Source organism: Simochromis diagramma, unplaced genomic scaffold (genome assembly GCF_900408965.1).
Source record: "Simochromis diagramma unplaced genomic scaffold, fSimDia1.1 OVJJ01000322.1, whole genome shotgun sequence".
Taxonomy (NCBI): Eukaryota; Metazoa; Chordata; class Actinopteri; order Cichliformes; family Cichlidae; genus Simochromis; species Simochromis diagramma.
The window spans coordinates 1,230,731-1,253,687 of NW_024386731.1; the positions used below are offsets into that span (position 1 = coordinate 1,230,731).

General features: G+C 42.3%; 1 protein-coding gene across 1 annotated transcript; it reads right to left on the reverse strand.

The window, feature by feature from the left end:
* Nucleotides 1–606: 606 nt before the first annotated feature.
* Nucleotides 607–22,670, reverse strand: pde9a (phosphodiesterase 9A). Its single transcript, XM_040025729.1, has 15 exons — nucleotides 22,576–22,670; nucleotides 20,453–20,523; nucleotides 14,247–14,331; nucleotides 13,081–13,135; nucleotides 12,606–12,680; nucleotides 11,867–11,953; nucleotides 11,613–11,717; nucleotides 10,926–11,008; nucleotides 9,173–9,329; nucleotides 8,182–8,295; nucleotides 7,726–7,830; nucleotides 7,355–7,483; nucleotides 1,851–1,946; nucleotides 1,684–1,745; nucleotides 607–1,602 (listed from the first exon to the last, which is right to left on the reverse strand). Exons 2-14 carry the CDS (start codon nucleotides 20,472–20,474, stop codon nucleotides 1,698–1,700), a joined length of 1,161 nt encoding a protein of 386 aa, XP_039881663.1. The 5' UTR covers nucleotides 20,475–20,523; nucleotides 22,576–22,670; the 3' UTR covers nucleotides 607–1,602; nucleotides 1,684–1,697.
* Nucleotides 22,671–22,957: the final 287 nt, after the last annotated feature.

The following is a 22,957-nucleotide window of genomic DNA, read 5'->3' on the forward strand; positions in this document are numbered from 1 at the left end:
TCACAGCAGGGCTGCTGTAAATCAAATGAGCTGATGTCAGTACTTCACAGTTGGTCAGAAAGATTCGCCACATTCCCAGGGCTTCATCACACCATCACTAGTAAACGTACCCACACTGTCACCACACCCCCCACAGACTTGTGTTGTACCATGTGTGGTACAACACAAAGTACACAAACACACATTGCACCAAGTAGAGATCAAACGATTGCGAGTTTCAGGTCTGCACAACTGTTTTGTACGTAAGCTGTGGGGCATGGCTGGGATAGCCGGGGTGCCCATGCACCATGACCGTGGGGGGTGGCGTTCATATGTAATACATGGGGCGATCGTGGCTCAAGAGTTGGGAGTTTACCTTGTAATCGGAAGGTTGCTGGTTCGAGCCCCGGCTCGGAGAGTCTTGGTCATTGTGTAGTGGCAAGACACTTCACCCGTTGCCTACTGGTGGTGGTCAAAGGGCCCGGTGGCGCCAGTGTCCGGCAGCCTCGCCTCTGTCAGTGCGCCCCAGGGTGGCTGTGGCTACAATGTAGCTGCCATCACCAGTGTGTGAATGTGTGGATGACTGAGTGTGTAAAGCGCTTTGGGGTCCTTAGGGACTAGTAAAGCGCTATACAAATACAGGCCATTTACCATTTTTACATCACAGAGTGGGGAGATGGTCTCGATCGATATGATAGAGAACACCTGATCCAACGAGCGCAACAAAGCAAAGAGGTGAGGAGCCGATTCCTTTTGGGCCAGGAAAAGTTTGGGACAGCAGGCCAAACAGGCGTTTTAGCTAACCGCCCACCTCACTTACCCTGACGTCTGTGCCGCTTCCTCCAGTGAGGTGAGCACGGAGGTTGGTAGAGAAAAGCTTTAGAACTGTCTGGTGATCATACATTGGTAGACACTTGACATTTTGCTTGACACACAACAACAAAAACAAAGTGGAGAGCAAAAGATGCAGCAGATGGCATGCCGTACACACTGGCGCCACAATGACCCATGAAGTTAAGGAGGATATGCAGAGGGTGTGACAGAGGATGGATGCAGATGATCCAGTGAGAGGGAGCAATCACAAGAAGAATTAGGAAGCATTTCATTTCACTGCATTTCTTTAACTTTTGGCTTCTCCCTCTCTTGTATTTTGTCCTTGTCTATCTTTGCCCTCCTTTTTTCCTCTTCTCTTGCTGCCTTTCCATGACGAATAATTGGCTATTTTGTCTGAAAATAAAAGAAACAGTCCAGACAGAACTTTGCTATTAAGATCATACTTTTAATTTTTGTATAAAATAACAAAAGCCAATAAAAATATGTAAAAACAAACACAATACACAAATTATATCTAAATATTGTTCACTGAAGTAGTCTGTGGTATTCGAATGCTAGCATTCAGCTAAAACCACTCAATTCAGAGTCCCTCTGGTCCTCAAGTCCTGTAGCAGCTTAAGAAGCTGCTCTTAAACATCGGCCATCATCTTCCTGTGGCACACTGGAAACTACAACACCCTTCATGCTGCTCCATGTGAGGAGTGGACAGGGTGATGGAAGGTCTTACAGCTCCCAGTGGAACAACACATCTCATTATTCCACTGTACTTGTGCTCTGTGCTCACTGGTCCTGAAACACGGATCACAAAGAAACCGGTTCATACATAGTCTGACTGAAACATTGCAGCAAACACTTGTGTTTGGTTCCTACCTTTTCAGAACTTTTCACTTCTCACCATCCATTGTTAAATTCTCACTTTTCTTTTTCTGCACCTGAAGGAAACACACTTTCTCAGTTACAAAGTACACTCAGGACCAATCGGACAAATTAAATGCAGCCGCATTTAAAAACACACACACTTGTAAAAATCATCCAACCTCATTCACGGCATCATCAGTCTGTTTGAGCTCTTCGTACCGGTCTCTTGACTCTCTGAGTGGCTTTACCATCACCTCCTCAATCTGTGGGAACAGCTAACAGATGCACACACACACATGCAGTCAGTATTAAAGCTGCAAACGCCTCATTATTTTGTGTTTATGTAACTCTAAGAGTCAAAATGTGTGAAGTCAAGAGACAGTGTAACAGTGTATAACAATAAGCAGTCCATTTAGATCCTTAGCACAGACAGGTTTACACTTGTAAAATGTAACACTTTGGAATTTTAGCAGGAACTTCCTGGTTGGAATTTATAATTATTGCTGTGACAGTTTATGCATTATCCTCCATTTTATCATTATTGCTGATGTGTCACTGCTAAAGCACACATTTACGGTAACAGGTGCTTGAGGTGGAACTAGTTTAAACTGCTTTATATACTCATTCTTATAGGTGATCAAAAAGTTCTGCACCATCACCAAAAAAAAATCTATTTTGGCTAATCTCCCTTTAAGGCCGTCTGCTACTGGACCTCTGCACCACTTCCTGTTCTCCCATTCTTGCACACTTACACAGAGAGCAAGTGTTAACTTCTCTGACTATAAAGGGTATAAAGGATACATTTACATGATGACTGAAACTAGCACCACTGGTGAACAATTCCTCGATTCTGGCACAGTGTGATTTGGAGTTTGAAAGCCACAGAGACACCGTGTTTAGGGAAAATCTGTTTGTTATTGATCAATGGTCACTGATCAGTGGTCATGACAATTTGCATATTTATGATCAAGAAACTGACCTCACCAGTGGTTCTAGTTTCCAACTTTAACCAACTTTGACTGAAGAAGTCACTTGGATGAGTGATGAAATGTTTCTCCCACTGAAAACGTTGATTCTAGATGAACAGAATCAATGTTTTGGGATGATTTAGCATGCATCAAAACACTTCTCTGATTAGTGTTATTGGAGTTGGGTCTCCACTTACAATTCAGAGACCAAACATCAGTTTAAATAAAAGACATTATCGTATCTGAGGGAAATGTTGTTTGAACAAGACGTTTGGTCAGAAAACACTCACTTTATCTAAGAAATTTAGTGTAACATCTGAGGAAGAACATACAGCACATACAGAACACCTGGGAAGTATTCACAGCGCTTCATTTAGTCCACATTTTTCATGTTAGGTCACTTCAAAATTTTAGACACAATCTTGTGCTCAGAGTTTGTTCCTGTGCTGCCGCGGTTAGTGCCCATGCTATCTGTGCTGTCTTTCAGCCCAGCTTTGGTAAGATCTCTCAATGTCAGTCGCTTCTGTCAGTGGTCATACTATCCTTCCATGATGGTTCCTCTCCTTGTTCCTCCTCTTTCTTGGGTTTCTGCTGCTTGAGGTATTCACTAAGCACATGTCAGTTGTTTCCATCTTCCCGATGTACTTATGGATGTTCGTTGTTTCATCGGTGGTTGGCCTCCTTCCTTTCGCTTAGCATACATTGCCATCTATCTCCTTCTTTGGCCAGCTTATTATCCCAGCAGGGTATCTAATCACCGGCAGGGCATAGGTGTTGATTGCCCAGATCTTGTTTTTCCCATTCAGCTGCTCTTCAGGACTTGGCTGACCCTCTGCAGGTATTTGGTGGTTGCGGCCATCTCCCTTATATATATAAAGAAGATCCCAGATACCAACTACAGATCCCATTCTGTAGTTGGTATCTGTAGCCATTCTATTTGAATGAGTGGATTCAGACTTATGCAGAACATAAGTGGGGAAAAAGCATCTCTTTTGGTAAATCCCACACTTGATGGCAACTTGTGCAATTGGCTTTAAGTCTGGCCTTTGTTGCACCCTCCTTCCTTGTGCTCTTCCAATATTGCTCTATCTCCATCTCCAGCATTCCCTCTGTGTGGCCTCTAGTCTCCTTCTCCATGGAGGATACTGCTTCTGTGGCTGTTCATCTTGTAGCCAAGCATCTGGACGAATCTTGCCATGATGTTGCCAATTCACTTGCTCACAGGAGATCATATCATTGTTAGGGTTTTCTCAGTTTTCTTTGTATTATTGCCAGCAGGCAATCGACCCAAGGCTCAGCCACCTCCATGTCCCTCACTTCATTGGAGATGTCACAACATTTGATAAGTACCATCTTCAGCTGCACACAACACAGGGTCAGAGGGTCGAGGCTACCATAAATGCTGATGTATCAAACCGCCTGTGAGACTCGGTTCATATCCACACCTTTTCTCATGATAACCTCCCCAAAGTGTGCAGCTTTGCTCTCAGGTCCAAAATTGAATTTCATTCTTAGCTGGGCTTGGATCTGCTGGCTTCCTGCCGAACAGTAACTCAAAGGGAGAAAATCCCATGGATGCCTGGTGAACCTCTCGCACTGAAAACAACAGAGGCTCTATCCAGTGATCCCAGTTGTGTTCATTCTTGTGAATGAACTTACGAATCATGGACCTTAAAGTCCTATTCAGTCGCTCCACTAAACCGTCGATCTAGGGTGGTAGACACTGGTCCGAACAGATTTAATGCCAGTTAATTTGTACAGTTCTTTTAGTGTGCGAGACAGGTTGTAGATGCATCCCCACACACTGGCCCAATAGATTCTTAAACCCCGGCCAATCTGTCCTCAGAACTGAAGCCTTTACTCTATGTGTTTTGCCCTGAAACTTTATCTGCAGCGCCACTAGGGGATATTTGTGAATGTCCCCATGCACACACCTGACCTCCACCCACTCTGCGTCCAACAATGCCTGTGAAGCCCATTTCCACCAAAGCTTGGCATATATCCCCTGGGCACCTTACCGGAACACTGTGTGGCCCTCCTGGACCGGAGGAGGGTGTTGGAGCCCCTGCGACGCTGAACACCTGCTCCATGTCTATCAGTGGGCACACTCCCACCACAGGTGTCCCTGCCGCCCATAACCCCAACACCCCTGCCTTGGCATCGGTGCCGCCCTGCGTGGTGTTTGTCGCTGCCAGGTCCTGGGGAGGCAGATCGGGGAGAAAGGGGTTAGTGGGCTGTAGCTGCAGTGGCGGTTCTGCCAGGGCAGGGCTGGGGAGCCAGCCGGCCAGTGGGACGAGACCAGTTCCAGTGACCCTCTGCCTCCTCTGGCTGCATGGCCAGGTGGTCCTCCTCTTCCGGCTGGTGGCAGCAAAGCCACCGTGCTGTCTCCCAGGGGAGCCCTTCCACAAACTGCTCAAGGACCACCTGCCCTAACACCTGCGCTTCTCTCTTGGTCGCTCAGGTCGTAGCCACCTTGCCCCTGAGTCGTGTGGCCTCCGCTGTCGTGTAGCCCCATCCCAAAGGCCAATCTTCCACTGCCATCTGGCTTCTCCTGAACCACTGGCAATGTTCTTCTGGTGAGAGGCCTGCCCAGTCCAAGACATCCGTGGAGGTATCTGCAAAGCTCCCCTGACTAGCGGTAGGCTCAGAGCCCCCGTCTGAGCCTCCCCCAAAAGCAGCAGCCCCCAGCACCCACTCCACCGCAGGAACGTCTGTCACACCGTGTTGACCCGCTGAACTGAAATATGGGTCACTGGTTTCCTGATCCTCCTAAAGTCCACAGTTATTTCCTTGTTCTTTGTTACTGCAAGTGATTCCACTCACTCCACATGACAAAGGAGTCCACCACAGGTTGGTGCATCATCTCATCAAACCCACTAATGCATCCATCCAGCACATCAGAAAATCTTTGTAGATGGCAGGTCTCTGTACAGTGGCTGAAGTCCAAGGTGTAGAGCAGGGGTCTTGAACGCCAGTCCTCGAGGGCCGGTGTCCTGCAGGTTTTAGATGTGTCCTTGATTCAACACGGCCGATTTAAATGGCTAAATTACCTCCTCAAGTGTCTTGAAGTTCTCCAGAGGCCTGGTAATGAACTAATCATTTGATTCAGGTGTGCTGACCCAGGATGAGATCTAAAACCTGCAGGACACCGGCCCTCGAGGCCTGGAGTTCGACACCCCTGGTGTAGAGGGTGAACAGGGGATAGGGTAACGGGGGAGGACGGCCCCTTGTGGTGCCCCGGTGTTGCTGATCAACTTGTCAGACACATAGTGTGGTCTTTCTGCCAGGTAATCTATAATCCAGCGCATGAGACAGGCATGGCTCTTAGTTTATCACCCAGGAGGACTGGTCTGATGATGTTGAATGCACTGGAAAAGTACAAAAGAAAAAATGACCTTCACAGTGCTCACCTGCTGTTCCAAGTGGCATAGACATGATTGAGCAAGTAATGGAGTTCTGAACTCTGAGGTGGGGTTGGTAAGCAGATGTGGCCTGACCATAGGTCAGAGCTGATCGAGGATCAGCCTATCCAGGGTCTGCATGATGTCTTAAATTAACGCCACAGATCTGTAAACCTGCTGCGTGGCATCTTTGGTACAGGAACAAGCAATAACAGCTTCCACAGCACTGGGACCCTCTCCAGACTGATCGTAAATAGTTTATAAAAGACTCCACAAAGCTGGACAGGAGGTAGTCCAACTCCTGTTGGATTTCACATAATAATAATAATAATCGAGGGCACAGGTAGTTACTCTCTGAAAGCTGGGCAGGGCAACACAAGGTCCCTAGCGCCTAAACAGGATTTGCTTGTGGAAGGAAGAACAGGCTTAGCATTGCCAGTGCTGTGAATGTCTCTGACCACAAACTCATAAGGTAAGGTCCGATATCCTCTACTGGGCTCCGCGCTCACTGCGCAGCACTTTACCATAGAATACCAGAATTGGCAGGTCAGCCACTGACAGGTTCACCCGGGCATATGTGACAGTAGTGACACGGTCTGCATGACTGGTTTGGTGGTAGGCCAGTAAAGATCAAAGATTTGATACCATTGACTGGACCCCTGACCAAAATCCAACAGAACACCCCTGGGACATATTGCTTCGATTCATCTGAAACATCTTCCTTTTAGCAGTTAACATTTTCCAGCAGGAACAAGAGCTTCATTTCTGCAGAGGAATCATTAAGCTGAGTCTTTTCAGGTCTATCATCATCACTCCCAAATGAACCTGCTAAACTTGTAGAATTGTTTGTAAAAGTCCAGGACACCATTTCCACAAATGATTTTAATGTACAACAGCAGTGACATGCAGTTTGAATAAATGTGTTAGCTACTGAAATATTTCTGCCTCAGACTGTACAGTTTAAATATGTCAGTTGTTGTGTCTCTGTGGTATTGTAATGCAAAACATGAAATTATAAAAAAGCTCTAATAATATGCAGAGGAATAAACATGGTAGACCTTCACATATATTTGTTGTATCTCTGTTTGCTACATTCTTAAAATTAGCAGGGTAATACTGAAAATTCAGGAATTCAAAGTAGATAGCTGTCTCACTTCAGGTGTAATAGGAAAGCAGTTAGCCTAAAGCAGCAGCTAGTTTCCTTTCAATTTGAACCCTTTACCCAATATGAAGAATTATAAAGGAGAGCAAGGACCCACTCCTATCTTACAACTCTCTTATTTTGTCTGTCCTTGACTGTCACCGTCCACTCACCTTCATCACAGTCTCAAACATGGGGAGGAGGACGAATTTGATGAAGCCAATCTGGGCTGTTGACTTGGTGACCTTTTCTCTGTCCATGAACGGAGCCACAGGAAGTCCCTCAGCCTTCTCCCTGTCACTCTGAGCAGCACAAACACATATTTTCCATAAGCAGCTCACTTTTTTTGTCCTCCTACTAAAGTAAATGAAGCTAGACTTCAAGTGACTGCAGGTGTCTCATTGTTATTTATTAACCTTGTGTAGCATCACTCCATCTTAGTATCTAGGACCACAGCTAACCAGAACTTTCCGTGTACAAATGAAACAGACTTTGGAATGCTGCCTGCTTGTATTCAAATGCTCCCTGACTCTGCTATACCTACCTGCATGAAGTACTCCTCCAGCAGGCAATCAACCCAAGGCTCAGCCACCTCCATGGGTCGCACTTCATTGGAGATGTCACAACATTTGATAAGTACCATCTTCAGCTGCAAACAACACAGGGTCAGAGGGTCAAGGCTACCATGAATGCTGATGTAGCTAAGTACATTTGGATATTTTTCAGTAATCTTTTCCATTGGACAGGCTGGGGAACAAATTAATCTTCTCTCTCTCTTCCAGTTTGCTCAGCAAAGTGAAGCAGGAGTTACCAATCACATTATTTTCATTTTACTGTCTGTCCTTGCAAGACTGATACTTTATTTACTAACTGTCCAGTTACTGAGTTTTCCACATTAATCTTTAATTCATGTGTTATAATTCATGTATTTGTTGGTTCAGATTAGCTGATCCTAACTGTAGGTGACAGCACCAAGATTTATTTATAAATGTGTCCTTACGCAGGCAACATGCTCCTTATTTGTGTAGTCAAAGTTGTCAACTTTCTGCTTGAAGGTTTTTAGGATCTCACTGTGGCGTGCCATGTCTGTGGCCAGGATCAATGTGATAGTTTCCTGATAAACAAGACAAAGGAAATAAATCATCAGTATAGACACGGAGAACTCAGTGTCTTATGCTATTTTCTGTAGATGTAGTTTAAGATAAAGAGCATGGTGTGAAATAGTCTTAATTAGTCATTTAAATCTAATTTTGAAACAGTTGGATGTAAAATGTGAATTAAAACAAAATGCAAATTGTAAATGTCATATTACCACAATCTAACATTCACACATATTCATAGATGCATCAGAGGACAACTTGGGGTTACTATTTTGCTCAAGAATATTTAGCATGCAGACTGGAGCAGCCAGGATTTAAACCACCACCCTTCTTATTAGCACATAACCTGCACTACCCCCTGAGCTACAGTCACCCCAGCCACTAGGGACATCCACAATGTCCATAGCACTGAGAAGCAAGTAGAAGGATGGCTGAAGAACACTGATAGATGTGGATTACATGGGAGTTTAAGGCCAACATGGCCTGTTCCCCAGGTTAATGTAGCCCATGACAGTGCATGCTGTCCCATTTACTGTACTGAAAGGAATGAAGTAAAAGATCAACAAGTACCTTAGCAGGTGGCTGGGAATCTAGATCTAGAGAACTACAACTACCCCTCTCACTGAAAGGTTGAGTGGAAAGAATATCAGGTTATCTTGACTTTCAGAGACTCAAGAGACACGAGGTCAGAGAAGCAGGGATAAAACCCAGATCGAACAAAGATGAAGGCCTTGTACATCACTGGCCCAAGCAGAAAGAGTCCTGAAGTATAAAGCACCTGTTAAATATTTTGTGCAGGGTCTCATCAAATAATAATATAATTATTTTTGCCATTGTAGTGCATGTATTAACCCAAACAATACTTCTGTTTCTGCAGCTGCACATAAGTACCTGTCGTATCTGTTTAAAGGCCTCAGGGTCAAAGTTGAAGAATATGTTGCAATCAGGCTGGGAGAAAATCTGGAAGGCCACAGCACAGTGGTGGTTCTCCAGAGGAGAAATATCATTGTAGCGAAGGGCCATCTCCGTTCTAGCGTTGATCTGATACCTGACAAAGAGGATCAATAAGAGGAGTGAGAGGCACAGGGACAAATGTGACAGGAGGAGAGAGACTGAAGACTGAGTTAATAGAAAATTGAAAACACAAAGAACTTCCTGTTTTAGTTTGAAAGGTAATTGTCTCATGTTCTATGGCTGTGTCCCAATTCAGGGTCTGCACGCTTGAAGTACGCATTTTAAGTGTGATTTCGTCACCGCCACGCGACGACGGCTGTCCCAATTCGAAGTGTACTTCAAATGCATACTCCAAATGCGCCGTCGATTTCCCCAAATATCAAGCATGGTCCGGTGCACGGTTTGTGGTCCCATATATCCCACAATTCATAGCGCGGGGGTGGGTGTGGATAATTTTGCCGCAAAATACGGCAGACGGGAGCGGCTGAAGAGTGAACTGTCAAAAGTAAGTACTGAATATGATGTCACTTATTTATGTGCGAATGTTTAATAACGAAGAACATTAAAACATTGCTGTTGGCCACATGTCGGCAAAGTTATGTGACATTAGTGATGTCTGTACTTTCGGCGTTAACTGTACACACACACACACACACATATATATAAATTAAAAAAAAGAAAACACCCAGCACGCCCCTGTGGGCGGTTTATCCTTCAAGCTCGGGTCCTCTACCAGAGGCCTGGGAGCTTGAGGGTCCTGCGCAGTATCTTAGCTGTTCCCAGGACTGCGCTCTTCTGGACAGAGATCTCCGATGTTATTCCCGGGATCTGCTGGAGCCACTCGCCTAGCTTGGGAGTCACCGCACCTAGTGCTCCGATTACCACGGGGACCACCGTTACCTTCACCCTCCACATCCTCTCGAGCTCTTCTCTGAGCCCTTAGTTGTTTTGCTGTCATTGTGGATGTTGGGTATCGAAGAATCCATAGGTCCCTCATCCTATTCATGTAGCCCCTTCCGCTGGGGTTACTTGCGTAGTAGCATTCCAACAACGCCCTGTTTTCGTCTCTTGCCCACCGATGCCTTCTTGTTCCAGTAGCCCACTTTTCGTCAGGGTGCCCTGGTTCCTCAACACCTGACGCGGACCTTGTTGATCCGGGCGACGTCCGAGCCGGCATGCCTTCATATTTATCTGTCTCGCTCATGTCTGCGGTAGGCTTGCTTAGCATAGGGGGTCTAGCCTTAGGACCCTAAGGTGCGTACTTATAGTACGCACCGTACGTAGTACACGTAGTGCGCGTACTTCAAGCGTGCAGACCCTGAATTGGGACACAGCCTATGTCTCATTCCCTTCTCAGCTCTCTATCAGTGTGTAGACTTGTCTTTTACAAATTGTTTGTACACATACCTGTTATTCTTTTTTTCATCCTCTATCCTGTTACTACAATTATTTGTGCTATTTTGATGTAGTTTCTTTTTTTTTTAAATATTTCTATCCCTTTAACTTATCCTCTCAGTTTAATACTGCACCTCTGTTTGTCCTATTGAATTGATCTGTTGTTTGTGTAACCGGCATGACTCCAGTGTCTGCATGTATTTGCTCCATGTGATCAAGAATAGAACGGGCAAAAAAGAAGACAGATGACACAGAGAAGCACCATCTATTGCTGCATTTCTGTGTCTTTTCTTACATGTTGTTGAATCCAGGATGATCGAGGTCATGACACACAGCAGCTGTCATGAGAGCCAGAATCTCCATCTGAGTAAACTTCTCCTAAAACATAATATAAACATTGGTTTTATTAAAAAAAAAGTAAAACACCAAAAAGCTTTATTACTGGGGAAAAAGGTGTACATAATCCAAAAATAAAATTCTCAAGGGCAAGGGAGGGCTGACACAAATATATATATATATATATATAGTTAGTTACACTGCAGTAGGTCTAAGCTGCTGGGTCTATTTATAGACCACTCTGTGTTTAAATAATAATTATTAACCTCTGGCTTCCACAGCCTCCCTGAGCCTGGGTCTGCAGGAGGTTTCTTCCTGTTAAAAGGAAGTTTTTCCTTTCCCCGTCACCAAAGCACTTACTCATAGGGGCTCATATGATTGTTGGGGCAACTGTTGCTGCGATTTGGCGCTATAAAAATAAAATGCAACTGAACTTAACTGAATTAGATAACTGCAATATAACCATAATACCATAACAAAAAGACAACATGTCGAAATTTCAGAATACAAAGCTATAAAACAAATATAAACAAAATCAGAGAACCCCTAAATATCCCCAAACTCTAAATCCTGGGTCAACGACCCAAGGGCCATGACGGGTACAGCGGAAGAAAACTCGTGGTAAAGTCTCTGAGAATCACATTACCTGAAGGCTGCAGAGGCAGATCATGCTGTACATCATCTGGGTGACACAGAAACAGTGGCGGAAGTTGTGGTAGGGGTTATTCCTGTAGTTGTCATGGATACACAGCTACAGTGAGAGAGAAAGCAGCAGTTTCATCACAGAAATTCCCTAAACATAAATATTAGCTTTTGGAAATTATTTCTTTATTTTCTGTTCAGGTAAGGTTTATTTTATAGAAACAAGGTAGAGCCAACTGTACGGGGTCAAGGTCTCACCAGCCATCTGTTCAGTGTGATGGGATTTATATTAAAGTCTCTGACCAAGCCCAGGTCATGGTACATATGTTCCAGACGGCTCAGCATCTGGACAGCAAAGGAGTTTGTTAGTGCAGAGTATAGGATGTTATTTTTGGCTTATTCTTAAAATTCAACAGATGTTACTGTCCTTTAACAATTTTAACATAAAACTAAGTATAAATATATAATTATGTATAATTATATAGTCATTTATATATATATATATATATATTTTTTTTTTTAAAAATGAAGTGCATTTGTTTATGTTTTGGATACATTATTATTATTATTATTATTATTATTATTATTATTATTATTATTATTATTATGTTTTCAGGCATAGGAAAGAATTTTGATCTCAAGTTTTACCATAAAATCTTCTGCTTTGGACCTGATCCAGGGATGTTTACTGTCCTAGCATAACTGACTAAACTTCTGTAAAGCAGGTTACATTGTTGGAAACATAGGGAACATCACAGTCAAAATAGGAAAAAGAAAGATTTATTAAACTGCTCATCCCGAGTAAGGCACAGTTCTAGTCAGGTGGTGATAACTCTGTGGACTTCTCTTTAAGTGATAATGTCCGTCTACTTTCTTACTTTAAGCCATGACTCAAAAACAAGTGCTAACTAGTTAACAGTCAGAAAACTGTTAAAATCACATTCACTGGCTAATCACCCGTCCTTGATAAATAAAAGAATCAGTGTATTAATCTCACCTCATTGGGCTCCCACTGCCAAGCATCAAATGTAGGCAATCTAAGAGCTTCCATTGTCTCCTTAGACAGATGGTACTTGACACACACACAAAGGACAACAGGACACACAGGAGTCACAAAGAGAAGAAGAGAGGAGACACACATTGTGGGTGATGTGGGTTCACTGTCTCCACAGGTCTGCTGTGACAGCATGCACTGCAGGCAGCTGATTTGCAGTTAACCCTGTTTACATCTATCTGGCTTGGGGTGCATAGTAAGTAAGCATGGATCATAAATACGATCCACACTCATTATACTCTTTACACATTCAAACTAAGAGACAGTGACTCTATCCTGATCAGTGTTAATAAAGGTGGCCAATCTCTGAAAATTAGACACATTAAATTTTGTCTTGACAAATTTCATCTCCATTTGTGGATTTGTGATTTGAGCACTGTGGAGGTGTGACGGACATAAAATGGAGTAAAAGCCTTACTTTGGGGTCAGAGGGGATGCAAGGACTCCGCTTCTTGTTGTCATCCAAAAAATTACTGAAAAGGAAAAAAAACATCACAACAGTTTATGTCTGTAATATTAATCATAATACAAAAGACCATTTTATTAGCATAACCTTCATCATTTACATGAACTCCTAATTATTTCTGTTAGTGTTGCTGCTCCATGACATTAAGTCAGAGGGACAGCTCTGTCACGGTTCTGGGTCATGTTGACCCAGCTTTCTGTTTTTCATGCTTTGGTGTTTTTCTAGATTATGATTTATGATTTGATTTATCAGTGATACTGTTTTGATTATGATGATTATTTAGTAGACTTTGGTCAGTGTCAAGTCTGTCTCTCTCTGTCTAGTCCGTGTCTTAGTAAAGTGTGTTTTGTTTCCTGTTTTACTTTGAAGGTTCTTGTTCCTGTCTGATGTCAGTGTTCCGGCTTTGCTCTCCCTGTCTCGTTAGGTCTTATTTCTCCCAGCTGTGTCCCCCTTCTGTCTCTAATTCCTTGATGACTCCCTCAGTGTATTTAAGCCCAGTGTGTCTTTGTGTCAGTGTTGTGTCGTTAACGGCTGTTCACCTTCACTTGCTGTGTGTTCATGATTTCCAGTCCTCCTGCATCTCAGTTTAGAGTTTTGTTTGCTTTTGTGAGTTTTATTTTATCTTGATGTTTTGTTCCAGCAATAAAGCTGCATTTTCAGTTGAAACCTCGTTTCCTAAGAATCCTGCATTTTGGGTCCACCACTCCTGCCTGCCTGCCTGCCACACAGCCGACCATGACAAGCTCAGGTTGAGCAAATTGGATATTAAGAAAAAGAGGCAAGTTTGGATGGTTTGTCCTGAAGGAGGACATGCAGATGATTGGTGTGACCATGGAGGATGCTAGGGATCGGGTAGGGAGAAGGAAAATGATCCACTGTGTTGACCTCTGAAGAAAGCAGCTAAAAGAAGAACTGTTGCTGCTACATGTATTACTATTAAGGTTAAATTAGCCAAGCAAATTACTCATGGAGAAATAGTAGTTGACTGATTTTATAATGACTGATTAATTATTTTTAATTGTTCCAATAGTGCATTAACTAACACCATCACTGGGCTTAGCACACTAATACTAATGTGTCATCTTAAAGGAGCAGAGAATTCATTGTGTTGCTGTTACCTGTTGTTTCTGGATGCGATCTCCTCACGGAGCTTCTTGATGTCATTGCGACATTTCTCAATCTCCATCACCTTCATCCCCTCCACTGCAGACAGAGTTATTCGTTAAAACCATGCCAGACCTGTAAAGTTAGCATTTGCAAGGTATTGTGTACAACACTTAACTTCAGTGACCATTCTTGCTATGAAGGATTGCAGCAACATGCTCAGTCTATGCTATAGTTTACACTGACCTTTATTCATATGAGGGAGCACGAGCAAAGGAAGAGCATTTCTGAAATAATTGTATCGCTCTCTTTATAACAAAGAGACAGAGCACTGGCAGAGGATGCACTCTCATATCTTTCATGGAGAAATCTTGAGTTGTGTTTTGCCAAAGTGTGATGTTGAGAGGTCATCACAGTCAGGATTTAATGAGGTTTGAACAGCTGTGTTTAAAGCCATAATTCATGGTGTGCTCTTGATGTCCGCCCTGCTGAGTTGTTCTGCTGCTGTTGCATCAAAAACTGGCAAAAACCTTCACTTTGTTCTGAACACATGATTACATCACTAAGATGCCCTCACAGTGCAGAAATCATGCATCACAGAGTTAGTGAGCTTCATTAGCTGCTCTGAATAACTACTTTAGCTTTATTTGCAATACAACAGAAAAAAATGTGTTTCTACCACTTTGATCATCTTGGATTCAGAAAACAGACACAGTCTTTACTTTTAAACTTTACTTTTTAAGTTTCAAATGTACTTTTTTTGAAAAGCTTACAAGCTTACTGGATCACGCAATCTTGAACCCTGTTCTAGTTATGCTTTTATGGGGTTTTTTTTTCCATGCTATGCTAATAAGTCATGTGGAACTTGTACCTTAATATAAAGTGTTAACACACAGTTAATAAAACAGGTGTGATAACTACATTTCCTGATTTACTATTTTGTATGTTTGTCGCACTTAAATGTTTCGATTATCAAACAAATGTAAATATTAAAGATAGCACAAATAAACACAAAATGCACGTTTGTTATCGGGAGATTATAGCCTATAATTATAGCCTTGCTTGAATCACTGCAATCATTGCTAAACAACGACAGAATAAATGTTCCTGCTGGTAATTACTTTAACAATAAACTCCTAGAAGTCCCATATTATAAAAGATAAAAGAATAAGAAAAGTAAGACGATCACAACATTCATTGATCATATTGCATAACTTTGTATTGCCTGCCAAGACGCCATCAGACAAGCTGGTCAAACTAAGTCTAGCAGCACGGTGAACAAGTCGGCAGCCTCAGAAGAACAAAGTTCCCGCTTGCACTTAATAAAATGGTAGAAGCTTACTAGAGGAAATGGCATTGGTGCATGACCTTACATTGGATGTTGTGTAAGTATAAAATGACAGCACACACTTTTATACTCTGAACAGGTCAATGTTCAGTAGACTCTAATGATCTCACAAAGTTAACTGCCTCCCAAGGTGGGTTAGCAGACCACACACACAGTGGGGCATCAACTTATCTAATCACAGTATCATTAACTGTAGAGGAACACAACTTCAGACAAAATGCATTGAAGGTGCTCGGTTACCTGTACGCTAATGTGCATGAATGAGGCTGAGCATTACAGTAATCTAATGGTGAGGTCTTTTCTATAGTTTTATACCTCTATTGCAGAAAGTTGAATTTCAGAAAATCTAACTACATAATTTGACACAACACCATGATCTGATAAATCTCCATACAGAAAGAGGTTCATGTCAAACCTGTTTTTAGCCACAGAATTCCAGAGAATTGCTATGACATTTGAGAAAACAGTTCATTTTGCAAAACAATCTTTTAAGGGGGAAAATAAAAATGAAAAACGTATAAAAACCTGGTTGCATAAATATGCACTCTTAAACTAATGCTAATAATGTGTTTTTGCAAAAAGCTGTCAGTAACAAAGTGCCTAAATAAATCATTTCAAATTGTTTCTTTCCTGTGGAGTCACATTAATAAGCTAAACTCGTTTCTGCTCAATATTTATTTAGTAAATAGACATAGGTGTAGTAATAACATCAACATTTTATTAGTATTTAATCAACATTCGCCAAAAGAGTTGTGAGAAACGAGCATATTTTTGCAACATTTCAAAGACTACTTTATAGAAAATGCTATAGCCATGTTACTTGTAGTTTATTTACTTCATGTGTAGGTTTTCAGGGTTTTTTCTTGGTTAGTAAGAGAAATCTAGCCTGTTTTTGAGCTTGGACAATAGTGTATTAAAGCCATGTTCAGTATCTGAGGTGGAAATGCAAAGCGTGTCACATGAACAATGAGTAAGCTTCCACATCTGAGAGCTCTGGAATATCTTTCATTCTTCCATGTTGTTTTTAACATTTTGTCCAGGCCAGTCCTCCTCACAGCTGTCTGCTAGCCTCTATCACCATTTTCTGCCCCTACAAAAGTGTGACTGTGATTCGTTTCTCTTGCCCAATTATTTTTTTCTTTCAGTTACAGATGCCTTCTGTGTGTTATGACTTGCCTGGAGAGGGGCACATTTTCAGATTCTTCTTTTTTTTTCTCTGAGCATATTAGAGGGACAGTAAACACTTTAATAATCTCGTAACAGAGAATGACATGACAACTCCATCAATGGAGGTGTAAATCTCAGTAAAAAGTGCAGCCTCATGAGCAATTTTTCCAGCTCCATATCAATTAGGTTCTGATATTTCTCTGTGTGTTTAGTCTCATAATGGTGATTCAAATCATAATCATTAAACACAACAATCTGCTCTCCACAAACCAGATGTTGGCTTCTAAATAAATAGAAGTCCATATCTGGTTAAAAATAGAGTACAAAATAATGAAGGTCAAAACATAGACACCAAAAACTTTCACACTTTAATGGAAACCATGGAACTTGGAGGAACACACAAGGCACACAGCAAGAAGAAGGATGTGACAGAACAGAAGCAAATGGAGGTCATCAATACACAAGAGGAGGGCAGAGTGAAGACAACTGGGAACTACAGCTGAACTCAGTCTAACTAATGAGACAAGGAGACAATAGCTCACAAGAGGACCTATCAAAATAAAACAGGAAGTAATAATCCCTGGCACCAGGACTAAAACATACTAACCTGACAGAACTAAACAGTGAGCACAGAGACAGGGTGCTAGCTAACCAAAGCACAGGGACATAGGGACACAACAATGGGGACAGAAAGGGATACAATCACAGAGACAAGACTAAGATGGACTACACAAAAACAGAAACTAAGATCATCTTCAGAAGAGCACAGAAAACAAAACAAGGGAACAATCTAAAACTCCAAAGTACAAGATATAGAAATAGATCATAAATCATCTCAAATCCTAAAAGAAACCAAATCATGAGAACACAACATAAATTGAAAATTCTGGGACGAAGACCCAGAACCATGACGGTGGAGACACATCGATTTAACTTTGTGCTGAACACTGGGGGAGTCAAGGTCTCTGTCTAAATAAATAAATAAATCTGGGTAAATTTCCAGATGATTAAACATGCAACTATTTTGCTGATAATAACTGAAATGAGTAAAGAAAACCAACAGCCTATTTATACAAGATAATTCATAATTTTATTGGGGGGGGCTATATTGGTTGGGTCTGATTATTGCGGGGGTCATAACCCCCCTAACTCCCCTGGAAATTACGCCCCTGTGGATCCATGAATAGATTTATCAGAACCTGTCTCAGTGGATGAGTGACTGAGAAGACGTCATTCTTTAGGAGTGGAAACATCGAGAAAAAAAACGACGGAGCCTTAAACAGGGATTAAGAAGTGAATATAAAATATGTACACTTACAAAATAGTAAGTGTCTACAGCCTTTTGTCATGGTGGAGGCTCAGTTATGGTTTGATTTAATATCTCAGAGGTGTTTTACTGGATTTAGTTTGTCAAGTGTGAGTGCCAGCCAGTGGTGTTAGGGCCTTCATCTTCCATGACCTAAAGCATATTCTTGGCCCGTGATGTAAAGTGACTTTGACATTCCTGTGCTAGAGTAACTGCCTGTCTCCTGGAATTCCCTCCATGCTGTTGAGACTGTGCTGGGAAAGATGCAGCAAATTTTCTGATAATGGCATGTTTTGATATCTGCTTGAGGCTGTGCTGGCAGACATAAACAAAAATACTTTGAAAGACACAGCAAACCTTCTGGTAATCAGAAAGAATCAGAGTCAGAATCAGAGTTGTGTTTATTGGCCAAGTATATGTGCAGACACATACAAGGAATTTGGTTCCGGTAGATGGTGACTGTTTTACTCTGTGATCCTGGAGGAGTTGGACTACCAGACTATACAGATGTCCAAGGTTTGCTCTGAAGTATTGCACTCGTCTTGTGCTGGGGTGATGTGTGTGTGTGTGTGTGTTCAGTACCGCGACGGCTTGTCAAAAGAAGCTGGTCCTGGTTTGGATGAATGTGCAGCATCTCCTAGAGGGCTGCAGTTTGAACAGGTGAGATGCAGGATGAGTGGAGCGTTAGACGGTCTTCTTACAAATGCTATTTCTTCTGTGCACTGTGAAGTATTGCAGACACTGCTGTGCCTTCCTGATTATGGAGGAGGTGTTTACAGTCCAGGAGAGGTTGGAAGAGATCACGGTGCCCAGGAATGTGAAATCCTGAAGTCTCTCCACAGGGTCATCATTTATGTAGCGGTAAAGGTGGTCTGCTCTGTGTCTTCTGAAGTCCAGGATCATCTCCTGTGTCATTGTGGTGTTCACTGTCTACTCAACATAATGCAGACAGATTCATTACATCATCTCTGTGGCAGAGTCATCATCATCATCTGCAAACTTCCCTATGGTCTTGCTGGTGTAAGCAGGTCTGCAGACAGAGGTGTAGAGGCTGTAGAGCCATAGGCTCAACATACACCTTTGTGGGGAGCCAGTGCTCAGCAGAGGAAAGGTGTGAACTGAGTTTGGAAGGTTGCTAAAGAACCAAGAGCAAGTAGGAGGGGGGAATCCCAGTTCAGACAGTTTCCTGACCAGGATGTCAAGGCATGAGACAGTGTTTAGTTCTTCTGCATGGGTCTGCCCTCTGAAGTAGGTGATATGCTAGATGCCCTGCCACACCTGCCGAGAGGGCGAGAAGGTCCTCAGTTCAACTCCACCATCTGGCCGGGGCCTTTCTCTGTGGAGTTGGCATGTTCTCCCCGTTATGTTTTCTCTGGGTACAGTCCAAATGCAGGTAGTGAGATTAGGTTAACTGGTGATTCTAAAGTGTGTCTCTCTCTATGTGTTAGCCCTGTGTGAGGTTGGTGACCTGTTCAGGGTGTACCTTGCCTCTTGTACTATAGTAGCTGCAATAGGCTCCAGCCTACCTCTGTTCCCATCCCAAGAAGCTGATCCCAGTGTCCCATTTGTTTAACTTCATCTCTGTCACTGAAGATGTCTGTGGAAAATTAACTGGAACCACACTGGTCAGGACTTCCTCCCAGAACAGACAACAAATCGATCATCACTGTCTTCCTGTTCCAACATATTTTCCAGGTCGGAGTGTCTCGTTATTTGCTAAACACATTCCTCTCCGCACTGAGTCAAGGGAACTGTCTCCCAGTTTCACTGGTTTCAGTCAGTCATAAATCCCGTCACATGCACCTCAAATTACCCAGAAATATGAACATTTGTAAGTCTTGCAATGTATCGAGGGTTAAACCAGTCTGTTCCAGCCGTCTGTGACCTCTGGCCACTACCTGCCTACTCTGTGATGAGGTTACTGGATGTTTGGCCTGTCTCGTGGACTGGGAGGGATATAGTCCAGAAGAGAGATCCTGGGTGCCTCGGCCATTCAATTGAATTTATATAGCACCAAATGACAAGAGTGCTGCAAAACACTTTATATTATAAGACAGAGAACCAACAATAATAGAGAGAAAGCCCAAACAATCATATGACCCCCTTTAAGCAAGCACAGTGAAAAGGAACAACTTCCTTTTAACAGGAAGAACCCTTCAGCAGAACCTGTTGGAGGTTTGTCTCCCAAATCCAAAACGGGGCTATAAACACATAATGTGTCACTTTCTATGTGACATATATGATCATTGACTTTTCGGTGAGTTGGCTATAAGTCACGAGGATAGTGATGACTAATCAAACACTGCATTCCTTTTTCAAATGTGTCTTTTATATCCAAGATTAACAGCTGATGACGGAAGACAGTAAATGTGACTGTAGAGTGGTGGGAACGAACTTACGCTCTACTCTCTTTTCCAACATTGTGAGACGGTTGGTGACCTCAGTCTTCAGCTTGTTGATTTTGAATGCCCTGCAGACACATGGAAGTAGGTGGGAAAGAGGAAATGGGGAAGTTGTTAATGAAAATGGAAAGGCCACCATCTGGGACTCTAAACCAAACAATCAAAATCAAATCAACAATTAACAGCTTCTAAAAAAGTCACTAATTAAAGGTGAAAATCTGCCACCATCCTGGCTCATTTGACCCAGCGCTTTGCTTTTTAATCTATTTTGATGTTTATGTTTAAGTTCATGCAGTTATCTTTAGCTCATCTATTTTGCCTAGTTTGCCCAGTTATAGTTTATTTTCTATTAGATTCCTCTTGTGTCTTCGCCCCTTGTGTTTATGTCTTTGTCTCCCGTCTTCTCCTCTTGTTTACATGTTTTCCCTCAAGTCCCTTTCCATCCATCATGTGTGTGTTTCCGCACCCATCATGTTCAGTTTGTGCGTGCTTATGTCTATGTCTCATCTCCAGTTCCCTTTTAGCTCTGTGTGTATTTATAATGTGCGTATTCCTCGTCAGTTTGTTATGTTAAGTCTGTGTGTCTTAGACTGTCATGTGTCATGTGTTCATCTTTCCTCTTTTATTTTGAAGAGGTCTGGTGTCCCATGTTCATTGTGTTTAGTTCTACTTCCCCTGTGGCATCATTATGTTCATTCCACCCAGCTGTTTCCACATGTGTTTGCCCTGATCACATCCTGTGTGTCCTTGAGTCTGCATTTATTCCTTGACTGATTGTCTGCTATCCTGCTATGCTCACGCCATGTTTTCCAGGATTTCATGTACTTATGCAAAGTCTTCACGGTTCATGTTTTCATATTCACTTCAGGGTTTCTTATGTTTATCCTTAGTTCACCCAGTTTAATGTAGTGTTTAGTTTTGCTTTTGGCTCTTGTTTTGTACAGTTAAAACCAGCCTGTAATAAAACGGCTCGCTTTCAGTTAATATTAAGCTTATTTCCATGCTTTGTATTGTTTGCTTTTGTGTCCCCTATTCTCCACTCCACACAGTCTCCTCACTGAGACAAAGTCTCCCTTTCAACCTGAAATTACACTGTGGTGTCATGAGGACAAATAATTGTGTCATGGTCCAAATACTGATACCTAACTGCACATTCCTGCACTGCTCTACTCCATATATTTACTTCTAATGTCTACAGTAAGTATATCTTCAAAGATTAAGGTGCTTCAAGATTTGGCATGACTGCTCCAAGCCACATAGCTTGACAGTTCATAAAGGAGCGAGGGAGCTCATGGAGAAGCTTAATGATCAATGAACAGTTATGTTTACACATAATTTTTGTCTTAGTAAGAGCAGGAGTATTTATATTCCTGTGAACGTGTTCACATTAATCCATATCCGTTGTTTATTCATTTTTGGCCTGTCGCTGTATTTTAACTCTTTCAGGTGCCCGTCTTCATACCTCATCTGTCATAAGGAAGCACATGCAGAATGCTACATAGATACATAAACATGTTATTGTATTAAAATGTGACAATAAGTCAAATAATGTTAAATATTCTTCTGCTAGTCTTAAAACACAGCAGGTGCAAATTCACTGCTCACAGCAAATTTATTTTCAGACATGAAGATCCTTTATTTCAGCTTCAGACTTTGACAAACCACCAAAGCTCTGCTCTACTGCAGAATTACAGCACTAACAACACTGCGTAAATGTTTCATTGGCTTGAAAATGACATGAGAGCAAAAGCAGCAGAATCATCTGTGGAACAACAAGTGAAAGTTCAAAGAGGCAGATACGGATGAAGAGATATGACGACAACAGATAACTAGCAGTAACATTAACAAGTTGCAGCTGCTGTTAACTCGAGGTGGGGTTATAGCCTCGTTGAATTAATACAAAGTGAAGAACATGAAAGAAAAGCCACAGCAGTTATAAAACCGACATTTTCATCATTCTGTTTCAGGTTTTGGAGATACAAGGTTTTCTGTTTTCTGGACAATGCTCTACAAAAACCCCCAAGCCAAGCTAATTGAAAGAAGGAATATAAAAGACGGTGTTAGAACAGAGTGTAAAGAAACCATTTACAGTAAATTTAGACTGAAACATACGCACTCACCTATCTGCTTACTTTGAAAACTGCTCTGCTGCTCGCGTCAGTACATTCTGAAAGAGTTCCTCTTTATCTGAAGAGAGAGTAGGCATGGAGCTGTGTTACGTACTACCCCCTCCCACCCCAGCCCTCCCCAGACACACACACACACACTGAGGGGTTAGTGTAAACAACTTCAGTCCACTCAGGGAGAATATTTCATTGTGAATACAAAATGCAGCGAGAAGAGCTGTGCATGAATATTTAGGATAAATACACACTCTCTCTTTGCGTCATACAGGCACGAACACACAGAGATTGTGTAAACCAGTCACAGAGGCCAAGCAACAAAAGGCAGAGGCAGAACAGATAAATAAAGTGTGTCCTCTTCCCTTTGGCTTAGCTGTTG